Raw genomic sequence first — 25148 nt, forward strand, 5'->3', positions numbered from 1 at the left:
GGGAGTCTCAGCAAAAATAGTTTAAAATAGGTCTTTTGAGGCACGGAACTGTTTGAGGGAATTAGGTAAAGTGTTTGACCTAATAGTTTAGGGTCGGTGATAGAGTAACCAACCTTTCCTGATTTCCTAGGACTTTCCCAATTTTAGCACTAAAAATCCTCCAACTGGAGAATCCTTACAGTCCTGGGCAAACTGGGACCATTGGTCCCCCTAACTAGTGGGCACACCGTTGCAAGACTGCCGGATAATTTGAGCAGCAATACCAGATGAAACTGACAAAACATAGCAGCCCATCTTCCCAAGGCTGAACACAAAGTTTATTGACGCATTCACATTTCCAGCCTCTGTTTGACAAAATACTGCATGCCTATGTGCGTTCAACTCACATCCTAGTAATAAAACTTAACTTAAAAAATATTTGTATTGCGGTAAGGTATATAAAACATGCATTAGACATTTTAACTACATCTATGCATACAAGTGAGTGGCATTAATTACATTCACAATGTTGAGCGACCATCATCACTTAATTTTTTAAAAGGACGTTTATATTCACTCATCTATCAATGTAGTAGGCCCTGTCCTAGGCGCTAGGGATTCCATGTTTAGCAAAAAAACGTCACGAACTATGCATGCCTTCACATGGCCTTCATGGACCACCGCAAGTGCTCTTTTTCCCCGAGTCTTTATGTACTTGGGAAAAGTGGCCAGGGTTGAAAGGTGCAATGGGTACACGGCGATGTCAGAGAGGTTCCCACCCAGGTCCGCGTCTAAAAGCAATGTGGTGTACGGACCGTTCCACAACCCCCTATTCCAGAGTCGGAGGTGGGCAGGCCCTCCGCTCTGCTTAAGAGGCGCGACTGATGGGGGCGGGGCCTGGGCGGGCAGTGGGCGTTCCCGGGGCGGGGCTATGCCTGGGGCGGGGAGGAAAAGCCGTGGAGGGGGACTGACCTGGGCCTGAGCCGGACGCCGCCAGGGCCGCAGCTTGGTGCTGCAGTTTCTCTTTCTGTCCGCTCTATGGCGGTGGCGGCCTGACTAGGAGCTGGAGTGGGATGCGGCTGACGCGGAAGCGGCTCTGCTCGTTTCTCATCGCTCTGTACTGCCTCTTCTCCCTCTACGCTGCCTACCACGTCTTTTTTGGGCGCCGCCGCCAGGCCCCGGCCGGATCCCCGCGGGGCCTTAGGAAGGGGGTGGCCCCCGCACGGGAGAGGCACGGTCGAGGTAGGACATTGGCGGCAGCTTACCTGGCGCGCTGGCTCGGGAGGGCCAGGGCCGGGGTCGGTCGGAGCCGAGCTCTGCAGCCGCGGACTCTGCTCTCAGGTCCGGTATTAGCCGCCGGGCCTGAGACGCGCTCTGTCCCCTAAAGCCTCTCGAGCCAGCCCTGGGATGGGGATTGGAGAATCGTCTTTATTCTTACCCAGATCTCACAGGCCGTCCCCGCTCCCCATCCCAGGGGGTGACAGGCGCGCAAGCCTTTCAAACACGTGTTAAAATCCAGGACATCGTCTCAAATGCCAGAGATTTGCGGGAATACTCCTGGAAGGCCCCAAATCGCTGCAAGGTTCAAGACATCCGTTTCCATGTTGAAACAAAGGCTTCTCTAATTCTGCAGTAACCATAAGGCAGGCTTTACCTCCAGATTCTGGTCCCCTGTCCTGTGTTTTAACTTGTGTTAGGATCAGACTCAGCTTCTCTCTCCCTTTATTCAGAATTTTGCACAGTAGTATTTAAGACTGGTGGACACTACACTCTGAAGTCAGGTTTTTTATGCACAGGTTACCTGTATACAATGGATAAATAATTGCAAGCAAGTTAAGCCTGTAACTTGATACATATTATCTGGTTGTTTTTAAAGGTTTTGTTTTTGTGAAGAGAATTTTCCTGTCTCAAGTTAGCATTTTATTTCTAAGACCTTGCAGAGTAAAAAAGTTAAGTAAAAAACTGCTGATTTTCTTTTTTAATTGTGTGGGTATAACCAGTTTAAATTCAGTTGCTCTATCTCTGAAAAATTAAAGATAGGATGAAATTAGAACACTTAATGTAAATGACTTGAATTTATCTACAACTGTAATAATACCTTACTGGTAAACACTGTTACTCTTTTTAAAACAGAACAGTCCACTTTGGAAAGTGAAGAATGGAATCCTTGGGAAGGAGATGAAAAAAATGAGCAACAACACAGATTTAAAACTAGCCTTCAAATATTAAATAAATCCACGAAAGGAAAAACAGACCTCAATGTACAAATCTGGGGCAAAGCTGCCATTGGTAAGTTAATATGTAGAAGGAAGACATGTAAAAAGCATTGTAAAATATACTTTATTGATATGAAATTCATTTTAATATATTTCATAATTTGTTAAGGCATCATGATTTTTTTCTCACTTTTTGTCAATATTGCCTTTCTCCTTCCAATTAGACAACATCTGTTTGCAAATGTACACCCATACATATTCCACTGTTGGTCTTTAGCAGAGCACATCTTCATTTATCGATACAGTGAGTAGGCTGTATAGTGTCATTAGATTGCAATATATATGTCAACTGAATTTTCATGAATCTGTTAATATGACAGTGTTCATTGTATTGATATAGTATGTAGTTGATTAAACTTGATTGCCCACAGCAGCATTTTTGCTGTGAATATCATGAGAGTGTAGTGTTCTAAGATATATATTATGCTCAATTAGAGAATGGGGCTATGAGGGTTAGAAGAGTCACAAAGAATTTAGTGACTTAGCAAGCGCTTTATTTGGCCTTTGAACATGAGTTGGGTTTGTGTGCAATAAGGGATATGATGGAAAGTGCCAGATGAGAGGAAAATGTACAGAGTGTAGTGCTCTGCTCATGGTATTTCATAAATTCGTTCAGACTTACATACAAATGTACATCCTTGAAAATTACCACCAACCTCTAAATTTCAAGTACCTGAACCGAGGCCTTCAGCCATCAAGTTCTAACAATTTTTTTTTAAATAAAGTCTCTAATACTAATTTTTTCTTTTAAATCTCAGATTTTTATTTCCAGACCTCTCTTTTCAATCTGATAAGTGCAGAGTGGTCAAGTGAATTTCATCAAATGCTACCTTTTTTTTTTTTTAACACTGCTTCTGCAGGAATTAGGTATGAAAAAGAAAAAAGAAAAAGAAAACACCTCTGCTGGCAGGAAAAATGCTACTTTCATCAGCCTATTCTCTAGGCACAGTTATAAAATACCAGTTATAGACATTCCCATTCAAAAAGGGGAAAAAATGGAAGTAACAAAGTATTACTGGTCCAAGCGATTTTGAAATCTAAATTCCATCTAAATGGCCAGCTCCATTAGATGATATTTCAGGCCTAGGAATAATCTGTGGCTCGTACAGCTTTGCCCTCTGGCATTTCAGCTACACTCTTGAAGTCATCTTTCCTTTTTCTTAAAAAGCAGCACAAGTTTGCAGCTTAGTAATTTTATCAGCCTGTTGATGGCTGGCATCAGCCACCTTTCATTGTGACCTCTCTCTGTCTTTTTTAGTCCAAGCTGGCAGTGTTTCTGCTCATGTAACATTCTGAAGAACCTTGTGGGCCTCCTGTGTATGTCACAGGATTCACTCCATTAGATAGGAAGCTCTTCTACAGATCATTTCTGAGTAATCCCATCTTCATTTCTTGCTTCTGCTGAGATGGCTGAGGAAACCTGTAAGTCACATGTATAATCTCTTCAAAGAGATCTTTGTGTGAATGAATATTTGGATCTTCTGATCCCTCCGAGGCACTAGCAAAAGGTTGTGCAGCCACATCCTTGGTCTTCTTTCTGGAATACCCTTTCCTGACAGTAAATCCAATTTTTCACCTGTTTTGCAATCTTAATGGTCCAAGAAGTTTCCAGATCATCAAAATCTGATTCCCTTTTGCCTAACAAATTTTTCCTTCAATCTCTTTCTTACATTTCACTAATCAAGAAGAAGAAACCAGTCCATACCTTTCACTTTGCTTGGAACCCTCCAGCTAGTTATTGAAGTTTATCACAAGTTCTGCTTTCCACATAACTGCAGGATACAATCCAGCTAAGAGTGTGACTGTTATATAACAAGGATCCTCATCCTTCCAGTTTCTAATAAACACATTTCTGATTTTCTTCTGAGCCCTCACCAGCAATTTCTTTAATTTGTATATTCTAGGTATGGTGTCTCAAGCCTGTAATCCCAGCACTTTGGGAGGCCGAGGCAGGTGGATCACTTGAGGCCAGGAGTTCAAGACCAGCCTGGCCATCATGGTGAAACCCAGTCTCTACCAAAAATACAAAAATTAGCCGAGCATTGTGGTGCAGGCCTGTAATCCCAGCTACTCGGGAGGCTGAGGCAGGAGAATCGCTTGAACCCGGGAGGTAGAAGTTGTAGTGAGCCAAGATCATGCCACTGCACTACAGCCTGAATGACAGAGCAAGACTCTGTCTCAAAAAAAAAAAATGCATATTTTTACCAACAATCTGCTTATGATCATTTAGATATCCTCTAAGACAATACAGGTTTTCTCTACTTTGCCTTACTTTCTTGTGTCTTCACTAGCTGAGTCATTAAACTCCATATTTCTTTCTGCAGTTTATTCAAGGCAGTCTAATCTAGGCTTTTAAAAATCATGTCCTCACAGTTCTCCCAGCCTTTACCCATTACCCAATTTCAGAGTCATATCCGCATTTTTAAGTATTTGTTACAGTAGCACCCTATTTCCAGGTACCCTAATCTTAACTGCATAATCCACAGCGTCCTATTGCAGCCATAACAAATTTCCACAAATTTAGTATCCTACCTTTCTGAAGGCAGAACTCTACAATGTGAGGGGGCTGTGTTACTTTTAGAGGCTCTAGAGAAGAACCTGTTTCATTTTCATTTAGAGTTTCCAGGGACTACCCGTATTCCTTCACTTATGGCCCCACATCACTCTGACCTCTGCTTCCATCTTTACATATCCCTTTCCTCATTCTGACCCTCCTGCCTCCCTTGTGTGAGGACTCTTGAGATTACATAGGGACCACCCAGATAATCCACGATAATCTCTTCACCTCAGCATCTTTAACTTAATCATATTTTAAAGTGTTTTGCCATTTAAGGTAACATATTCCTAGATTCTAGAGATTAGAATATGGACATCTTTGCTGATTGGGCAGGGAGAATTATTTAACCCATCACATTTGGAAAGCTTTATCTAATTGGCCACATTTTAAATAGTGATTTGGGTTTCCTTTAGTACCAGGGTACAATCAGAGTGGAACAAAATACATCTCTGAGTATAACCAAAACAGGGTTCCCTGAGGTGTTGTATGGTCTCCACATTGCCTCATTGAGTACCACTGCTCTCTTCTACCCTTAGAGCTTTCATTCAGGTGAAATCACGATAAAACATCAGGGGCTGCCATAAAGACAAAAGATGTAGTGGCATTTGTCTGTGAAGGGGATCATGCATTCAGAGATATGTGTTCAAGTGAGGAGGAGGTAATATCCCCTTGACATATTAATATATGTAAATACATGAGCTCCTCTGGCTCCATTTGGCACAAAATGGCAACTCCCCCTAAGTTATAAAAATAGTTTTAATCATACAGTAGTTTACTTTGTAATATAATACATTTCATTTCAGAATAAGACAGGTAGTAAATAGCCAGACAAATTAGGGGTTTCTCAGATCTAGAGTAGGAGAGGTCTTTAATATTAACTCAGATTTTGCCACATTTTACACACTGACAGCTTCTGAACTCGTCTCTCATTAGCTGCCATGTTGATGATTTGGAGCTGTTGCTTACTAGCACTGCCTGCCAAAGACTCAAAGAGGAGGAGTTCTGGTTTTATAGTCTATGAGTAAAAGAACAGAAAATAAACTTGTCTCATGCACCAGAGTAGATAAGATAGTAAATTGTTCTGATTTTGTTTTTGTTGTTGATTACCAGGATTGTATCTCTGGGAGCATATTTTTGAAGGCTTACTTGATCCCCACGATGTGACTGCTCAATGGAGAGAAGGAAAGTCAATTGTAGGAAGAACACAATACAGGTATTAGTTGTATTAGTTGTGCAACATTAATCTTTGCTATCTTGCTCTATAATATTTTATATAAATACTACAAGAAAAATAAGAGGAAAATATATTTATAAAAATATTTCTATTTCAACTTGTAAAGAATAGAGAAGTAAATCTCATAAATATGTATTCATAGTTAAGCTTACTTGGACCTCTTATGAAATTGGATATTATAGAATATTCCTTTTTTGGAATCATGTGTCTCTTTTATTTTTATCTAATTATATGGAAAAGTTCATGGTCCACACCTTACCTCATTTGAATAGTGACGACCATTTAAAACATTCTGTATCTTGGAGGAATAATATGTAAACTTAAAAGTATTTTCATTTTTCTCTTTCACATAATAGTCATGTTCACTTTTAAAAATATTTAGGTGGTATCAAAGCTGTTGCTATCACTTTTCAGATTTTTGTTTATTAAAACAAATTTGATGAGTTCTATCAGGATGTAATGGCATAGATTACCATTTTCCTGAAATTTTATAGAGTGATATTTTAAATTTACTAAAACCAGTGTATTGCTTAGACTTTTTTGACCTTTTTATATAACTTCTATCTGTGACTGTATATTTTCTGAGTGTTTTTAATATGTTAGGATTATTTTATTTAGGAAAACTATAATTTTATATGAAATACTATTTTATCAGATTTTGCTTATTAAAACTTTATTTTTAAATGTTTGTTTTATATAACAATTGTATTATTGGGGGAAAATGTGAACTAAAGATTCTGCTTTCTATTGAAATTTCATTCTTTTCTACAGAAATCAGGAGAGGAAAAGCTATAGTTAACCTCAATTTTTTTTCTAATTTTTACTACAGCTTTAATTATTTACTTTTTATACATTTGGAAAGCAATTTTATTGCTTATATCTTGTCAAATTTATACTTGAAAAGTAGAGGTTTTGAAAATCATCATTGGTAATGATGATTTTTCCTTTCACCTTCATGCTTCTGTTGATCTAATCCCATTCAAGAGCTTATATATAGACCTAAACTTACAGTGGCTGGATTTGGGTGTTTAAAAGTAAATGTGCATTATGTGCATAAATCTAAATTTTGATATTGGAAAAGTAAATGTGTGTTAGGGATATTAGTCTAATCTATCCATAGTATATAAAATTTTAAGAAAAGTTACTAAAATTCATAAAGAAGTTAGCATCTTTAAGGTTAAAATTATATAGTGTTACTATAATAGTAGTAAAATATTTGAGCAAAGAACATTAACTCCCAAAAGAAAGCCAAAGGTATCCTTTGCTTCTGCAATATTTGTGGGAGATTTTATACGGGCATACTTTAGAGATACTGCATGTTGAGTTCCAGACTGCTGCAGTAAAACAAATATTGCAATAAAGGAAGTCACATGAATTTTTCAATTATCCAGTGCATATGAAAGTTATGTTTACACTGTACTGTAGTGTTACATGTGTAATAGCATTATTCCTAAAAAAAATACATACCTTAAGTGAAAAATGCTTAAAATGCTAACAGTTATCTGAACCTTCAGCAAGTCATCATCTTTTTGCTGGTGGAGGGTCTTGCCTCAATGTTGATATCTAATCAGGGTGTTGATGACTTATCAGGGTGGTGGTTGCTGAAGGTTGGGGTGGCCGTGGCAATTTCTTAAAATAAGACAACACTGAAGTTTGCCACATCAGTTGATTCTTCCTTCACAAAAGTTTTCTGTGGCACATGATGCTATTTGGTGGCATTTTTACCTATAGAACTTCTTTCAAAATCTGAGTCAATCCCAGGGCGGTGGCTGTGGCTCAAGCCTGTAATCCCAACATTTTGGGAGGCTGAGGCAAGTGGATCACTTGAAGTCAGGAGTTCGAGACCAGGCTGGCCATCATCGTGAAACCCCACCTCTACTAAAAATACAAAAATTGGCTGGGAGTGGCAGCCCACACCTGTAATCCCAGCTATTTGGGAGGCTGAGGCAAAAGAATCCTTGAACCTGGAAGGCAGAGGATTCAGTGAGCTAAGATCACATCACTGCACTCCAACCTGGGCGACAGAACAAGATTCTGTCTCAAAAAAAGAAAAAGAAAACTGGAGTCAGTCCTCTCAAACCTTGCCGCTGCTTTATCAACTACATTTTTGGAATATTCTGAATCCTTTATTGTCATTTCACCAATGTTCATAGCATCATATCTTCACCAGAATTAGATGCCATCTCAGGAAACCACTTTGTTTGCTCATTCATAAAAAGCAACTCCTGATCTGTTAAAGTTTTAACATGAGATTGCAGCAATTCAGTCAGATCTTCAGGTTCCACTTCTAATTCTACTTTGTTTTTGCCATTTCTACCACATCTCCAGTGACTTCCTCCACTTAAATCTTGAACTCCTCAAAGTCATCCATGAGAGTTTAAATCAGCTTCTCCCAAATTCCCTATAATGTTGATATTTTGACCTCATCCCATGAATCATGAATGTTCACGGTATCCAGAAGTTTGTCAATTTTCCCAGATCCATCAGAGGAATCACTGTCTGTGGCAGCTATAGCCTTATAAAAAGTATTTCTTTTGTTGTTGTTGTTTGTTTTTTTGAGACAGAGTCTCACTTTGTTATCCAGGCTGGACAGCAGTGGCGCAATCTCAGCTCACTGCAACCTCCACTTTCTTGGTTCAAGTGATTCTCGTGCCTCAGCCTCCCAAGTAGCTGGGACTACAGGTTCACGCCACCACACCCAGCTAATTTTTGTATTTTTAGTAGGGATGGGGTTTCACCATGTTGGTCAGGCTGGTCTCGGACTCCTGACCCCAAGTGATCCACTCGCCTCAGCCTCCAAGTGCTGGGATTACAGGCATAAGCCACCGTGCCTGGCCAAAAAGTATTTCTTAAATGAGACTTGAAAGTCAAAATTACTCCTTGATCCATGGGCTGCAGAATGGATATTTTGTTAGCAGGTATGAGGACATTAATCTCCTCTACATCTCCATCAGAGCTATTGGGTGACCAGGTGCATTGTCACTGAGCAGTAATATGTTGAAAGGAATCTTTTCTTCTGAGCAGTACTTCTCAACAGTAAGCTTAAAATACTCAGTAAACCATGCTGTAAACAGATGTTGCCGTCATCTAGGCTTTGTTATTCCATTTATAGGGCACAGGCAGAGTAGATTTAGGTTAGTTCTTAAAGGTCCTGGGATTTTCAGAATGATAAATGAGCATTGGATTCAACTTAGTCACCAGCTACATTTAGCCTCTAGTAAGAGAATCAGCCTGTCCTTTGAAGCTTTGAAGCCAGGCATTGACTTCTCTCTAGCTGTGAAAGCCCTAGATGTCTTCTCCTGATATAAAGCTGTTTCATCCGCACTGAAAATCTGTTGTTTAGTGTAGCCACCTTCATCAATGATCTTAGCTAGATCTTCTGGATAACTTGCTGCAGCTTCTACATTAGTACTTGCTGCCTCACCTTGCACGTTTATGTCACAGAGATAGCTTCTTTCCTTAAACCCCATGAATCACCCTCTGGTAACTTCAGACTTTTCTTCTGCAGCTTCCTCACCTTTCTCAACCTTCATATAATTGAAATGACTGGAGGCCTTGCTCAGGATTAGGCTTTGGCTAAGGAATGTTGTGGCTGGTTTGATCCTCTATCCAGACCATTAAACCTTTCTACATACAAGCAATAAGACTGTTTCATCTTCATGTCATTCGTTGTTCATTGGAGTAGCACTTTTTACTTCCTTCAAGAACTTTTCCTTTGCATTCCCACCTTGGCTGTTTGGCACAAGAGGCCTAGCTTTCAGTTTGTCTCAGCTTTTGACATGCCTTCCTCACTAAGTTTAATTATTTCTAGCTTTTGGTTGCAAGCTTGTCCAACCCGCCTTATTTTGTTGTTCTTATTCTGTTTTGTTTTGACTTAGGCTTTTAGCAGCCTGAAGCCATGGCTTTTAGTTTCTTTAGTAATAAGCAGAAAAGAGCGATAAGGAAGGGGCTTTACTGGCCCAGCCAGAAACAGAAACTAAGAATCCATGATGGTATTCTTTCCCTTGGACACTGCTGAAAGTGAGAGACTTGCAACTCTTCATTTCACCTGAACACTTAGAGGGCATTATAGGGTTATTAATTGGCCTAATAGTATTGTGTCTCAGGGAATAGGGAGGCCCAAGGAGACAGGGAGAAATCGGGGAACACTGGTTGGTGGAGCAGTTAGACCCCACAAACAGCATTTATCTATTAAGTTTGCCATCTGTATTAATCTTTTTTCATCCTGCTGATAAAAACATACCTAAGCCTGGGCAATTTACAAAGAATGAAGTTTAATGGACTCACAGTTCCACATGGCTGGGGAGGCCTCACAATCATGGCAGAAGGTGAAAGGCATGTTCTTACCTGGTGGCAGACAAAAGAAGAAAGCTTGTGCAGGGAAACTCCCCTTTATAAAACCATCAGATCTTGCGAGACTTATTCATTATCACAATAATAGCATGAAAAAGACCCACCCCCATGATTCAGTTACCTCCTACTGGGCACCTCCCACAACATAGGAATTTCGGGAGCTACAATTCAAGATGAGATTTGGGTGGTGACACAGCCAAACAATATCATCATCTCATAGTGAGCACATGCTGTTGGAAAAATGGTACCAATAGAAGTGCTTGACTGGGGATCACCACAAACTTTCAATTTGTAAAAAATGCATTATTTGCCAAGTACAATAAAGTGAAGCACAGTAAAATAAGGTATACTGGTATTATGGCCAGATAGTAATACCATTTCCTCTTAGGATTTAAGATAACTATATTCAAGAAAGGTTATCATTGTATGAGATTTTTTTAAACAGCTTGTTAACATTTTAGGTTCTTGAAAAGTAGCATATATAATTTATCCACAACTAATAAACTTTTATGAAATTGCAAGTTTTGAGTTGCATCAGCTATATGGTTACTAACTTAAGTGTTTCCACACATTCACCATCCTTATTTGACCAAAAGTGAATCAGAAGTAATGGCTTGCCTTAAAGATATTGAAAGAATTTCTAAGTATTGTTAAGATACTTGTTGAAAAGAAGTGTAAATACATTTTGTTTAAATAAGCAAATGAGCTTATGTCATTTAATAGTAGCCTCAAGACAATTCTAAGACAGAAGTAGAAAGGGTATCATCAGTGTTCCAGGGTTCATCAGGCTCAGGAATGCTGATTTTCATCAACACATAGGTCCAAAGAATGTATTCCAGCATACCAAATAAATGATAACAGAATGGAAAGAGAGCTGTCAGTTAGGCCATGCGTTTGTATTGGTTTGACTGACACTTTCTTTCCATACAGGCAGGCTACAAGTGATAACCAGTTAATTGAGGGTTGATTACTTATGGAACCATAAAATGGGATTTAATTATATGTAGTGCTTTTAACTCTGTTTCAGAAAGAAAGACAGAAATATGACTCCTTGTTCACCACTGAATCAGTGACATCATCTATAGGCTGTGCTCAGAATATGAATGCATGAATAAATACAGGGTTGACTGAACTTCTGGATGAGCCTGATGAAGCCCCATCACCTGTGGGCAGTGTAGCATATGACTGAGTTATTGAAAGCACAGACTCTGACGCCAGACTATCTTAGTTCAAATTCTTTTATTTTTTGAGACAGAGTCTTGCTCTGTTGCCAGGGTGGAATGCAGTGGTGCCATCTTGGTTCACTGCAACTTCTACCTCCCAGGTTCAAGCAATTCTCCTGCCTCAGCCTCCCAAATAGCTGGAATCCCAGACACCCACCACTACATCTGGCTAATGTTTTTTTTTTTTTTTTTTTTTGTATTTTTAGTAGGGACAGGGTTTCACCATGTTGGCCAGGCTAATCTTGAACTCCTGATCTTGTGATCTGCCCACCTTGGCCTCCCAAAGTGCTGGAATTACTGGTGAGCCACCATGCCTGGCCTAGTTCAAATTCTTGTTCTATCACTTTGCTGTCTGACCTTGGGCATGTTTCTTAACCTTTCTGTTTCAGTTTCCTCAAGTTTAAGGCAAATAACAGTTGGTATTTCACAGGATTATTCCAAAGATTAAATGTGTTAATAAATTACAGGGCTTAGAATAGTATCTGACATAGTAATTACTGTAGAAGTCTTGTTGCTATTTTATTATTTTTAGTGTTACTTAACTAAGTACTGCAACATCTTCCAAGCTACAGCAGTTCTCCTTTTTCTGTTTCCATTACCGTCTCATATCCCTCCATCATATACCTGCCCACAAATGCCTCATTGATACATTCTTTATATTAATATGTTCAATTAAGTTTTGAGCTAGCCTGAGAGCTATTCTGTCTCTTGAAGGAACTTTGCCTACCACCACTCATATCCATCATCTGTTGATTTATAGTTTAATCTCAGAGGACAACTTTATTTTTAATTTATTAGGAGGACCCTTACTTCTACTCTTCATGGCTTTTGCTCATCCCACAAAAGACTGCCTTCAGAATCTTATAATTTCTGTGTATAGTCATTCCCACAGGCTATATAAATGTCTACCCATTTGGTAAAAAAAAAAAAAAAAAGGTAAATCATAAATTAATAATTCATTGTTATCAAGATTCAATTATAACATGTTCAATGAGCATCTGCTACTTATGAAAGAGATTACCTTATTTCCAAAGATCATGATAGAATAAAACATGTCAGATAGCATTTTTAGAATGTCCAGACATTACTTTTATAAGACATTAGCTCACTGTGAGTGAAAGCTTTTATAGAAAACACTAATGGTTACTGACATGACATTTAGGTCGAATGCTGGAGCATAAATCAGTGCATGTCCCAAATAAAATTTTCATTGGCAAACAAAAAATAGTTTTTCAAAATGCCACATTTATTCTTCTAATGTTAAAATATCCTTTAAAAAATAGTGGTGATAGTGATGGCTGATGCTTATAAAGAGCTATGTGCCAAACAGTTCTATATACTTAATAAGTTTTAAATTTGTTGAATCCTTACCACAACCCTATGAAGTATCATTGTTTAAATTTTGCAAGTTAGGAAACTAAGACACAAAGAGATTAAAGAACTTGCCCAAAGCCACAAACTAATGATTATAACAAATAACATCCTACATTTACATAGCTCTTAACTATGCGTGAGACACTATTCTCAGTGTTCACAAGATCCATTTGGCAGGTGCTGTGCTTTTCCTCGTTTTACAGATGAGGAAATTGAGCACTGAAAGGCTAAGTACCTGGCCTAAGTTTACACACTTCTAATTAGTGGGTAAAGCCAAAAGTCAAGCACTACACTCTTGAATAGAGTAAGAGGCAGTCAGGAGATTTTTATTTGTTAATGTCTTAAAAAATTGGTGATTCTATATTGGTCCCTGAAGGTCACTGTCAGTTTTTTGTAGTAAGTGGAATCTTAAAATCTAAGAACTGATGAACTAAGCAGTGTCCTAGAGTAGCAACTCTGAGTTCACACCTTATCCAGTGTAATATTTAGAAACCTTCTTTGTTTAAAAAATGCACTATTTCAATACATTTTTGGTTTGGCAGAAGAGAAGTGCTGAAACTCTTTCTCTCATCACTCCTGTTCAGCCAATGTCTCCACCCAAACCCATGTAGTCAAAATAAAGAAATGAGAAATTGCCAGCTCTTGGCCCTTATGCCTCTTCAAAGATTAATGAGCATTCAGGCTGCTTAGAAGACTTCCAGCTGTAGGTGAGATTGGCTTCCAGCTTGGCAGAGAAAACACTGAGGCACACAGTCTTGTTCCAGCTCTGCTGCTGGCGTGCTATGAGATTTCCCAGCCTTGTGGGGTCTTACTGTCTTATTTTAAAATGGAAAGAATCCTGAGTCAACAAGAAGTGGTTGCAGTGTTCCAGGAGCTTTTATAGATATTAGCTCAGTGAATTTTAATCTTCACAACCACCCTGTGTGGCTGGTGGTATTACTCATATTTTGCAGATGAAAACCTTGATGTTCTGAGAGATTTAATGACTAGTAAAGATGGGATTGAACCATGGTCCTCCCTTTAACATGATAGATGAGTCCACATCATCTAGAAGTCACCTCCAATGTTAAATATATTCGACTGTATGATTTCATGTTGAATTCTTTTTTTTTTAAGAGATGGGGGGGTCTTGCTATGTTGCCCAGACTTGAGTGCAGTTACTGTTCACAGACAAGATCATAGCATGCTACAGCCTCAAACTCCTGGGCTCAGGAGATCCTCCCACCCCAGCCTTCTGAGTAGCTGGGAGTATAAGTATGCAACTCTGGCCTGGCATCATGCTGAATTCTTAAAAGGGGTCATTTTTAGAGATTCTTTCGATGCTTTGGGTCTAGAATTCTTTTCCTAATCTGCTGCAACCTAGTTATAACCTTATCTTGACTTTTAAATGTTTTTAGATTTTAATATCCTCTTTATGGTAATTTAATTACAATTTTGCCATAATCCCTTTTATCTATTATTTAACTTTTGCATATTGAATGTGCCTAATTCTTGATTATCTGTTAATGTTTTAAATTTTTTTAATTGTATGATTTTTCAGGGCTGTGTTTACTACTTAGTGAATTTTAGGCACAAGGTGCACAGTGCATGTAGATACTTGCAGGGTTCTCTGATGCCTTTGCCTACACAGACTAAATTAATAGCCCACTTTTGGTATACTCATAATTTTAAAAAAAGAGTGAAGTGCTGCAATAAGAGTATGCCTGATGTATGAAATTAGAAGCAAGTAAAAAAGAAATGTTTCCTCCCCTAAATCTAATATATATTATTTCTACAATAGAAATTAATCTGTTGGTGATACATTTAGGAGATTTTATATGCTTAGGAAACTAAAATTGCCTTTAGCTGCAGGTAAGCTGCCTAAACAGTAGCAGAAACAGAGAGGAGTGAGGTGGAAAACAATTATTTATGACCAAAAGGAATAAGAACTTAGCTGTCTTTGAAAAGATAAATTTCATTCACATAGGATAGTATTATATCATTTTCTCTTCAGAACACAATTTCTCATAGAATGAATCATAAATAGTCTGAATGAACACTGAATAATTTTTTTTTAGGTTTATCACCCTTACCTAAAAAGAACTTTGGGATAGATAAAAATTAGAACATCAAGTAAACACTTCTTACAATACCAAAAACTACTTAATAAGGGAAATGCTATTGCTTGAATCAGTCATCAGCTGATGACTGGTCTCTTAAATTAGACCTCAACTACAGAGCAAAGAGATCCTTGCTTGGAGGGTTATATATAAGAGAAAGGAAGTCATCATCAGTGAAAGGACTTTCTTGTAGCCTTTAAGTGATAACTTTTTGTCTTACTGATACATTCTAGTAGGATTCTCTGGGGCCAGCCAAATCCAGCTAACATGAACTCGAAAATGCCCCATCATAGGTAGACGATTCACAATTGGAGGTCTAGCCCTTACTCCCATTTCCTCTCTCTATTGATGTGTAGCTGTTGTAGGACACTCAGATCTCTATTATAGTCCACTGTGTTCTGTTCATTACCAGAGGAAGTGGTTTCTCCACAGTTCTTGTTCTCAGTTTCTAAGTTGTCAGTTATATTGCTTAAAACTTTGACCACCAACATATCATTGCTCCCTAGCTTTGGAAAATGTATTTATACTGGTATTAAATGCATAATTCTTCAAAAATTAAAATATTAAATAAATGCAGAGATCATAGTATCCAATAATTCATTTTCTACCAAGTAATTTTTGAGCACCTTCTAATGTTTAGTTTCCCCTTTTCTCCTTCCTGGTCTATGGAAATGGGCATTAATGTCTCCTTGCAACCTCAAATGAACTGATAGCTGAACGGGTATTAGTTCAGCTATTAGGTATTGGATTTATTTATAAAGTTATTAATTTATGTACTGCTTAGAGCAACAAAGGTAATATTCCTAAAGGGCCTTTCAGCTGGGCACAGTGGCTCACCCCCATAATCCCAGCAATTTGGGAGGCCAAGGCAGGAGGATCACTTAAGCCTAGGGGTTTGAGGTCAGCCTGGGCAACATAGTGAGACCCAATCTTTTTTCACTTAAAAAAAATTTTAAAAATAAAATAGAGGGCCTTTCTATAGTTTTCACTATAGTACACTAAATAAATATCTGATTTGTCACCAAAATATGTGAAAGCAAGATCTAACGATAACTTCACCTGGGAAGTAAAAAATATCTGTATTTTGGTATGTTAATATATGGGTGACAGAACAAGCTGCCGATGGGACTAAAATTTTTATTTTTAAAGTATCAAAATATAGGTTGGGTGTAGTAGCTCCCACGTGTAACCCCAGCACTTTGGGAGGCCAAAGCGGGCAGAATGTTTGAGCTCAGGAGTTTGAGACCAGCCTAGGCAACATGGCGAAACTATGTCTCTATAAAAAATATAAAAATTAGCGCCTGTAGTCCCAGCTACTTGGGGGACTGAGGTGGGAGGACAGCTTGAGCCTCGGAGGTCAAGGCTGCAGTGAGCTATGATCACATGACTGCATTCCTGCCTGGGTGACAGTGAGACCCTGTGTCAAAGAAAAAAGAAGAAGGGTTGGGCATACTAGCTCACACCTGGAATCCTAGCACTTTAGGAGGCTGAGGTAGGAGGATTGCTTGAGCCCAGGAGTTCAAGACCAGCCTAGGAAACATGGTGAAACACTGTCTCTACAAAAAAACACAAACACTGTGTGCATGGCAGCACATACCTATAGTCCCAGCTACTAGGGAGGATGGCTTGAGCCTGTGAGATCAAGGCTGTAGTGAGCCTAGATTGCACCACTGCACTCCAGCCTTGGTGACAGAGCAAGACTCTGTCTCCAAAAAAAAAAAAAAATTAAAATATAAAATTTGGGCTATTTCTATGTTTGTAACACCTTTCCTTAATGAGAGCTGAATTTATAGGCTATGTCATTCAAAATGTGTAATAATTGAACCCAATATTAAATACAAGGCCAGACTCATTTCTCCTCTATTTGAGCATTTATGTATATGAACTTTAATCTACAGCCTCTTAAACTGCTAATATTTAAATATACCCAAATTATTTCCTATAAAATTATAGGACATAGTTTTTTAATGTCTTAATTTTTTAACTTTTTATTTTTGAAATAATTTTAGAGAAAATATTGCAAAAATGGTACCAAAAAACTCCCCTATACCTTTCACCCAGATTCTTCAAATGCTAACATCTTATATAATCACAGTATAATTATTTTCAGGAAAATAACATTGATACAAAACTATTATCTAATTTACAGATATTCACATTGCCACTACCAGCCCTTTTCTGGCCCAGTTTCCAATCTACAATCACACAGTGTGCTTAGTTTCATATCTCCCTGGCTTTACCCAGTCTGTGACAGTTTCTCAGTCTTTGTTGATCTTGTGACTTATGAAGAGTACTGCCCATTTATTTTGTAGAATGTTCTTTAGTTTGGGTTTGTCTGATGTTTCCTTACAAATAAATTCAGGTTATATATTTAGGTTCAGAATACCTCAGAAGCAACATTGTGTCATCCTCAATGTGTCATATTTGTTCCCATTACCGATTCTGTTTAACTTTGATCACTTGGCTAAGGTGCAGTCTGCCTGGTTTGTTCACTGTAAAATCACTGTTTTTTCCTTTGTGATTAATAATTATTTTACTAGGAGATTCTCTGGGACCACGTAAATAACCTGTTTCTCAATATGATTACAAGGTCCTAGAGTATCTCCTTTCACCCACAATTTTTAGCATACACATAAATACCCAAAGACAAATAATAAGACAAATGCCATTCATTCAATCAGTCATCAGCTGATTATTCGTCTCTTAAATTAGGCCTCATCTTCAGGGCAAGGAGTAAAATGTTTAGTAGTCTTAAACGTTTCAATTTCAAGAAGCAAAAGTAAAAAGAGCACATAATTTGAATGTGATGAATTATTGTGGAACAAAGAATTAAATTGTTTGTTATATGCAAATAAATACATTAAAAAAAAAAAAACAAGAAAACCTCATAAAAATCCATTTATGCCATTCTCCATTTCTCAATTTGTCAACACTTTCTCATCCATTGATTCAGATGAAGAGTATAAAAGCAGCTCATACCATAAAAGGGTTGAGAACTACTAACTTTAAACACCTTTCTGGTTTGAACTATACCATTATTTTACAGAGCTCCATGCTATTCAATTTTGTTTCTTTGCTTAAGAGTTTAAATTGTAGCCAGCATTTGTTTTCAGTGTGGTTAAAAAACAAAACAAAACAAAAGGTCAGGCATGGTAGCTCATGCCTGTAATCCCAGTATTTTGGGAGACTGAGGCAGGTGGATTGCTTCAGCCAAGGAGTTAAAGACCAGCCTGGGCAACATGGTGAAACCCTGTCTCTACAAAGAAATATAAATTGCTGGGCATGGTAGCACACACCTATAGTCTCAGCTACTCAGGAGGCTGAGGTGGGAGGATCACCTGAGCCAGGGAAGTTGAGGCTGCAGTGAGCCAAGATTGCACTACCGCACTCCAGCCTGGGCGACAAGAGTTGAGACCCTGCCAAAAATTAAAAAAAAAAAAAACAAAAACTACCACATTTTGTATTATCATATGCAAGTTGATCTGTCTACAACCAAAGCTTACCATTAATCTACAGCTATGCCCCATCATTCATTCAGATTTACTCCAAAGAAATTGTATTATAGAAATTTTATTTCTAGAAAGAATATGGATTAAGTCTCATTGTAGATTTTGTATAAAATGATGAAGAACTTCTGATACCAAATACCTTTGTTCAGGCCTTGTTGTTTGTCTCCTGTTTTTGTTGTGTTGTTTTTAACAGCTTCATCACTGGTCCAGCTGTAATACCAGGATACTTCTCCGTTGACGTGAATAATGTGGTACTCATTTTAAATGGAAGAGAAAAAGCAAAGATCTTTTATGCCACCCAGTGGTTACTTTATGCACAAAATTTAGTGCAAATTCAAAAACTCCAGCATCTTGCTGTTGTTTTGCTTGGAAATGAACATTGTAATAATGAGTGGATAAACCCATTCCTCAAAAGAAATGGAGGCTTTGTGGAGCTGCTTTTCATAACATATGACAGCCCCTGGATTAATGACGTGGATGTTTTTCAGTGGCCTTTAGGAGTAGCAACGTAAGTACAAAATATGATTAAACATTTTTAGGCACTAACACCTGAATTTCTGAACCAGGAAGATTTATTCACAATTGTAATAAATTTAGTTCTTCTGGGATTATTAAGGCCAGGTACAATCTTTCTCAGAGATAAAAATAGAGTGTGGTCTCATGCCTCAATAACAATTATGATGTTTTTAGAGTATTTTGTTATTTTATGAGGAATGAGTTACTTTTTTGTTTTAAAACCCCAAGGCATAGGATGGATTTTTCAAGCTTATTAGGAGTGCCATAAAAATATATTTAGCAGAGAAATGGCAGATAGACTCTTTTTAAAACAATGGTAGTATCTATATAATTTATAGTTAAAAAAAGGTAATATTATTATATCAGGAATATACTGTTACATTGTGTTTGGGACTAGCTGAATTTATACAAATCCTTTCTATAAAAGGAGGGATTAATTAAATAATAGCACAGGTTTCTCAAGATACATTCTTTTAGGCCAGGCACAATGGCTCACTGCCTGTAATCCTAGCACTTTGGGAGGCCAAGGCAGGCATATCACTTGAGTCCAAAAGTTCAAAAACAGCTTGGGCAACATGGCAAAATCCTATCTCTACAAAAAAAACAAAATGCAAAAATTAGCCAGGCATGATGGCACATACTTGTAGTCCCAGCTAGTCAAAAGGTTGAGGTGGGAGGATCACTTAAGCCCAGGAGATTGAGCTGAGATTGCACCACTGCACTCCCACCTGGGCCACAGAGTGAGATGAGACTGTGTCTCAAAAAAAGATAATAGTCTTTCTCCAACTATAAAATGGAAAACATATATTTTTATCTTTCTTTTAATAGAATGTTTTTAATTAAGAGCAAGTTGACTTTAAGGTAAGTTGCCACTAGCATATAAACCTCCTGAGAGCAGGGATTTTTGTCTCTTTTGTTCACTTCTCTATCCACAGAACCTAAAACAGCACCTGCACAGAGTAGGCATTCTGTATTTGTTGAGTAGATAAATTATAGAAAATCTCACTGACATGATTTTTTAATCACACATTCATTATTCATTATTCTGTCACTGGTTGCTGGATGTGGCCTTAGACTGCAGCCTAGTTAGCGACACAGAGTCACCAGCACAGTAATGAGATGTATTCCCAGGCCTACTCCTATAGCATCTTGACTCAGTAGGTTTGGGGGAGGGCCAGACAAAAAGGTTTTTGTTAAGCCAGCTTTAAAACCCTCTTAAAAATCTATTTTTTGAGCAAAGCCTGCATTTGTAAAATGTTTTCATATAGTATAAGACGGAACCTCTTGGTAAGCATGGCATTCTTGCACTAGGCCAGTATATTTCTTATATAGGTCAGTGGTTCCCAACCAGGGGGCATTTGGCAGTATATGGAGACTTTTTTTTTTTTTTTTTGAAACGGAGTCTTGCTCTGTCACTCCAGCCAGAGTGCAATGGTATGATCTCGGCTCACTGCAACCTCTGCCTCCCAGGTTCAAGCGATTCTCTTGCCTCAGGCTTCCAAGTAGCTGGGATTACAGATGGGCACCACCACTCCTGGCTAATTTTGTATTTTTTGTAGAGATGGGGTTTCACCATGTTGGCCAGGCTGGTCTTGAATTCCTGACCTCAAGTGATCTGCTTGCTTCAGCTTCCCAAAGTGCTGAGATTACAGGCATGAGCCACTGTGCCTGGCCTGGAGACATTTTTGGTTGTCTCAACTGGAGGGAAGAGATTGTCACAGCTGGTATCTAGCAGGTAGAGCCCACGGATGCAGCTGAACACCCCACAATATATAAGACAGCCTCCACAAGAAAAAATTAATCTAACCCAAATGTCAGTAATGTTGAGGTTAAGAAACCCTGTTACATACTGTTAGATAAAATTTTGTTCTCATGTTAAGGTTGTATTTCAGGTACAGTTTAATCCCTGGTATTTCCAAATGCCCATAAAAATAGGTCACTTGCATCAAGACTCTCCTGTATGGCATACTGTGTTTTTTTCTGTCAGTTCATTTTAATCTACTTGAAAAGCCCTTGGGATTAATTTTTAGAGCCCTTTACAATAGCAAAATATATAATCTTTCCTTTTTTTAATTGACAAATGGTAATTGTATATGTTAATGGGGTACAGATGATGTTTTGAAATGTTTGCATTGGAGAATGCTTAAATCAGACTAATAAATCCATCACCTTACATACTTAACAATTTTAGTGGTGAAAACATAAAATCTGCTGTTTTAGCAATTTTGAAATATACAGCACATTATTATTTATTATAGTCACCCTATTCTGTGTGATAGATCACTAAAGCTTATTCCTCCTGTCCAACTGAAACTTCATACTCTTTGATCTACATCTTCCTTTTCCCCATCCATCTCCCTCTTCTGGAATATTCTGTAATCTTTTCATCACCTGCCTAAAACGTTGCTTAAATCACAATCATTATGAGTACAGAAGAGTCTTTATACTTTGAAGGTTTTGAATGTAACATGCCCAACAGCTGCAGATGGGTAATGCAAGTTAAAGAATGTCAAAAACAAAGAACTTTAGGTACAAAATTTCTATAACAATTTTGTAAGAGATGTCAATATGAAATCCATTTTTTTAAAGTCAGATTCAGGGACTTTTCCAAAGTATGCATGGAAAATTACAATTTGATATTTAGAAATCACATTTTAAACCTCTTCTGTATACTTGCTACCTAAGAGGTTGGGTTATGGGGATTTTTGCCAATTCTATATCCTATATTAACTCATGTGTATTTATTTTTATAGATATAGGAATTTTCCTGTGGTGGAGGCAAGTTGGTCAATGCTGCATGATCAGAGGCCATATTTATGTAATTTCTTAGGAACGATTTATGAAAATTCATCCAGACAGGCACTGATGAACATTTTGAAAAAAGATGGGAATGATAAGCTTTGTTGGGTTTCACCAAGAGAACAGTAAGTTCTATGCTTATTTAATTCATTCATTTTGTTCTCTAGTCTGAGAGTTGCTTTGTGGTTTCCAAAGAGGCATAACTCTATTTGTATCAATCTTTCCCCAGAAGATACATTAGTAATTAAAACTGTGAAAAGACTGGGTTGTACACATTTAAAACAGGGAGAACCTCCTATGGCTTTAGACCATCTTGAAGAGGAATACTGGTAACTGTCATTTGCAAATTTCAGTTGTTAAGGTTTCCTCAATAATATTTGTTAGTCACACAGGAGATTATAAATGCCACTAGATTCTTAGGTTCATCCCTGAGATGATATGCAGTGGACCAATTCAGTGTTCTAAGACCAGTGTGCAATACCTCTCACATATTCAGGAATTCAGGAACCTGACACCATCTTCAGGACAGGGACCTTGTATTCTTCTTCTGTGAATCCCCAGATCTAACATAGGACCTTGCACAAAGGGGCCTAGGATAAATGGTGAGTGGATGAATGGTTGGATAGTGAGACTCAGTAGGGTTAAATATCTTCTTTTATGTAGTAACCAAGAAACAGGTATTCAAGGAGTGAAGGAAGTAAATATGCAATCATTTTTTTGTTTTTAAATAGGCAAATCAAGTTTTCAAATAAAGTATAAGGCAGAGTCACCAGGGAAGTAATGCCTTAAAAATGTCTGGTCAGGACTGAAATTTTACTTTTTAAATTATAGCAGGTACTCTCTTCTAGAATGTGTAATTCCTAACTTTATTGCTAATGTAATCATATCATATTCATTCAGTCAACATTTACCAAGCAATTGCTATATGCCAGAAACTGTTTACCCACAGTGAATACAGCAGTGAACAAAACAATCAAAGTCCACGTCCTCTTGGCCTTAAATGATTATTGGAGGAGACAAGCAAGTAAAATATATTGTGTGTCAGAAGATGATAAATGCCCTATAAAAAATTAAGCAGAAGAATGGCATAGAGAGAGCTTGGGTGTTGCTGGTTGAGCATTTGCTATTTTGGAATAGCCAAGGAAGGCATTCATTAGAAGGTTACATTTATGCACAGGCCTTAAGAATGTACACAGGTGAGTCTTATGTGTGTCTGGGAGAAGACTATTCCAGACAGAGAGAAGAGAAAGTGAAAACTGCGTTGTTTTTCTGATTTTCTAGGTGGCAGCCTCAGGAAACAAATGAAAGTCTTAAGAATTACCAAGATGCCTTGCTTCAGAGTGATCTCACATTGTGCCCAGTCGGAGTAAACACAGAATGCTATCGAATCTATGAGGCTTGTTCCTATGGCTCCATTCCTGTGGTGGAAGACGTGATGACAGCTGGCAGCTGTGGAAACACATCTGTCCACCACAGTGCTCCTCTGCAGTTACTCAAGTCCATGGGTGCTCCCTTTATTTTTATCAAGAACTGGAAGGAACTTCCTGCTGTTTTAGAAAAAGAGAAAACTATAATTTTACAAGAAAAAATTGAAAGAAGAAAAATGTTACTTCAGTGGTATCAGCACTTCAAGACAGAGCTTAAAATGAAATTTACTGATATTTTAGAAAGTTCATTTTTAATGAATAGTAAAAGTTAACTTAAATATCTTTTTGACCTAAGATGTGATTTTTAAAATCATTTTGACTACTGGGTGTATGTGTGTTTGTGTATATATGTATTGATAGATGTTCTTTAAAGTACCCTTGTAAACTGTAGATTATGTATGTCACACTGACCAAGTGCTCCTTTATTGGGCCACTCCTGTGTACGAGCGAAAAATGTAGTTAAATTGTTACTGAGATTCACTTCTACATAGTTGAATGATTCAACATTTACCAACTATTCTCACCCATTTAAACCCACTCTATAAAATGGGGCTTCAGGGGCTGGGGTTATTGAAACAGTTGGGGAGGTGGGGCTATGTCTGTCAAAGGATACAAAATTTCAGTAACACAGGAGGAGTAAGTTCAGGAAATCTATTGTACAACATGGTGACTATAGTTAATGACAATATATTGTATTGAAAAATGCTGAGAGTGGATGTTAAGTGTTCTCACCACAAAACTGTGAGGGAATGCATATGTTAATTAGCTTTAGTCAATCAACTATATACTTCCAAAATATATTGTACATGGTAAATACATACTATTATCTGTCAATTTATAAAGAACTATCAGAAGACAGACAAACCCACTCTAAGACACAGCATTATGTAGTTGAAAGACCAGGTTTTGGAGTCAGACAAAACCTGTGTTAAAACATTGCCTCTGCACCTTCTAACCAAGGACCTTGGACAAGCCACCAAAGCATTCTGAGTCTTCCTTTTGCTATAAAATGGAGATAATTTATCTCACAAGTTTGGTTGTAAATATGAAATGAAATATAAAGCACCTCGTGTGTGTGTGTGTGTGTGTGTATTACACACTAGGTACATACACTAAGTACTTTATATATGTTGGCCAGGCGGGTATTAAACTCCTGACCTCAGGTGATCCACCTGCCTTGGCCTCCCAAAGTGCTGGGATTACAGGTGTGAGCCACCATGCATGGCCAGAAAAACATTTTCTTATAAATTTAGTGTAGCCTAAGTATACAGTGTTTACAAAGTCTACAGTAGTTTACAGTAATGTCCTAGATCTTCACACTCACCACTCACTCAGACCAACTACCAGGCCTGCAAGCTCCATTCATAAGAGCTCTACACAGATGTACCATTTTAATCTTTTATATCATATTTTTACTGTACCTTTTCTATGTTTAGCTACACAAATAGTTACATTTATGTTACAGTTGCCCACGGTATTCAGTATAGTGACATGCTGTACATAGAGGTTTGCATCCTAGGAGCCATAGCCTACACCATGCAGCCTAGGTGTGTAGTAGGCTGTACTATTCAGGTTTGCGTACATGCACTCTATAATGTGTTGAATACAGTGAGTTCCTCTTCAAAGGTTCCACTTGTTCAACTCCTTCATTCTTTATTCTCTATTTTCAAAGCCTAACTTCCTTAATCTTTGTGCCTCCTTGCCCCTAGTTACAATAAACAACCTTCCAGTCATTCCCACTCTATAACCCACATCTGTTCCCAATCTGTAACCCATATCTGTTCCTTATTTGACACTCTTAG

At 38.0% G+C, this 25148-nt stretch overlaps 1 protein-coding gene across 1 annotated transcript; it reads left to right on the plus strand.

The window, feature by feature from the left end:
* The first annotated feature begins 937 nt into the window (after window positions 1-937).
* Window positions 938-23628, plus strand: RXYLT1 (ribitol xylosyltransferase 1). Its single transcript, XM_012444954.2, has 6 exons — window positions 938-1221; window positions 2113-2268; window positions 5923-6025; window positions 18798-19112; window positions 21874-22044; window positions 23201-23628. The coding sequence occupies exons 1-6, from the start codon at window positions 1053-1055 to the stop codon at window positions 23616-23618; spliced, it is 1332 nt and encodes a 443-aa protein (XP_012300377.1). The 5' UTR covers window positions 938-1052; the 3' UTR covers window positions 23619-23628.
* Window positions 23629-25148: the final 1520 nt, after the last annotated feature.

Source organism: Aotus nancymaae, unplaced genomic scaffold (genome assembly GCF_030222135.1).
Source record: "Aotus nancymaae isolate 86718 unplaced genomic scaffold, 86718_ANA_hifiasm-v0.15.2.pri h1tg000016l, whole genome shotgun sequence".
Lineage (NCBI taxonomy): Eukaryota > Metazoa > Chordata > Mammalia > Primates > Aotidae > Aotus > Aotus nancymaae.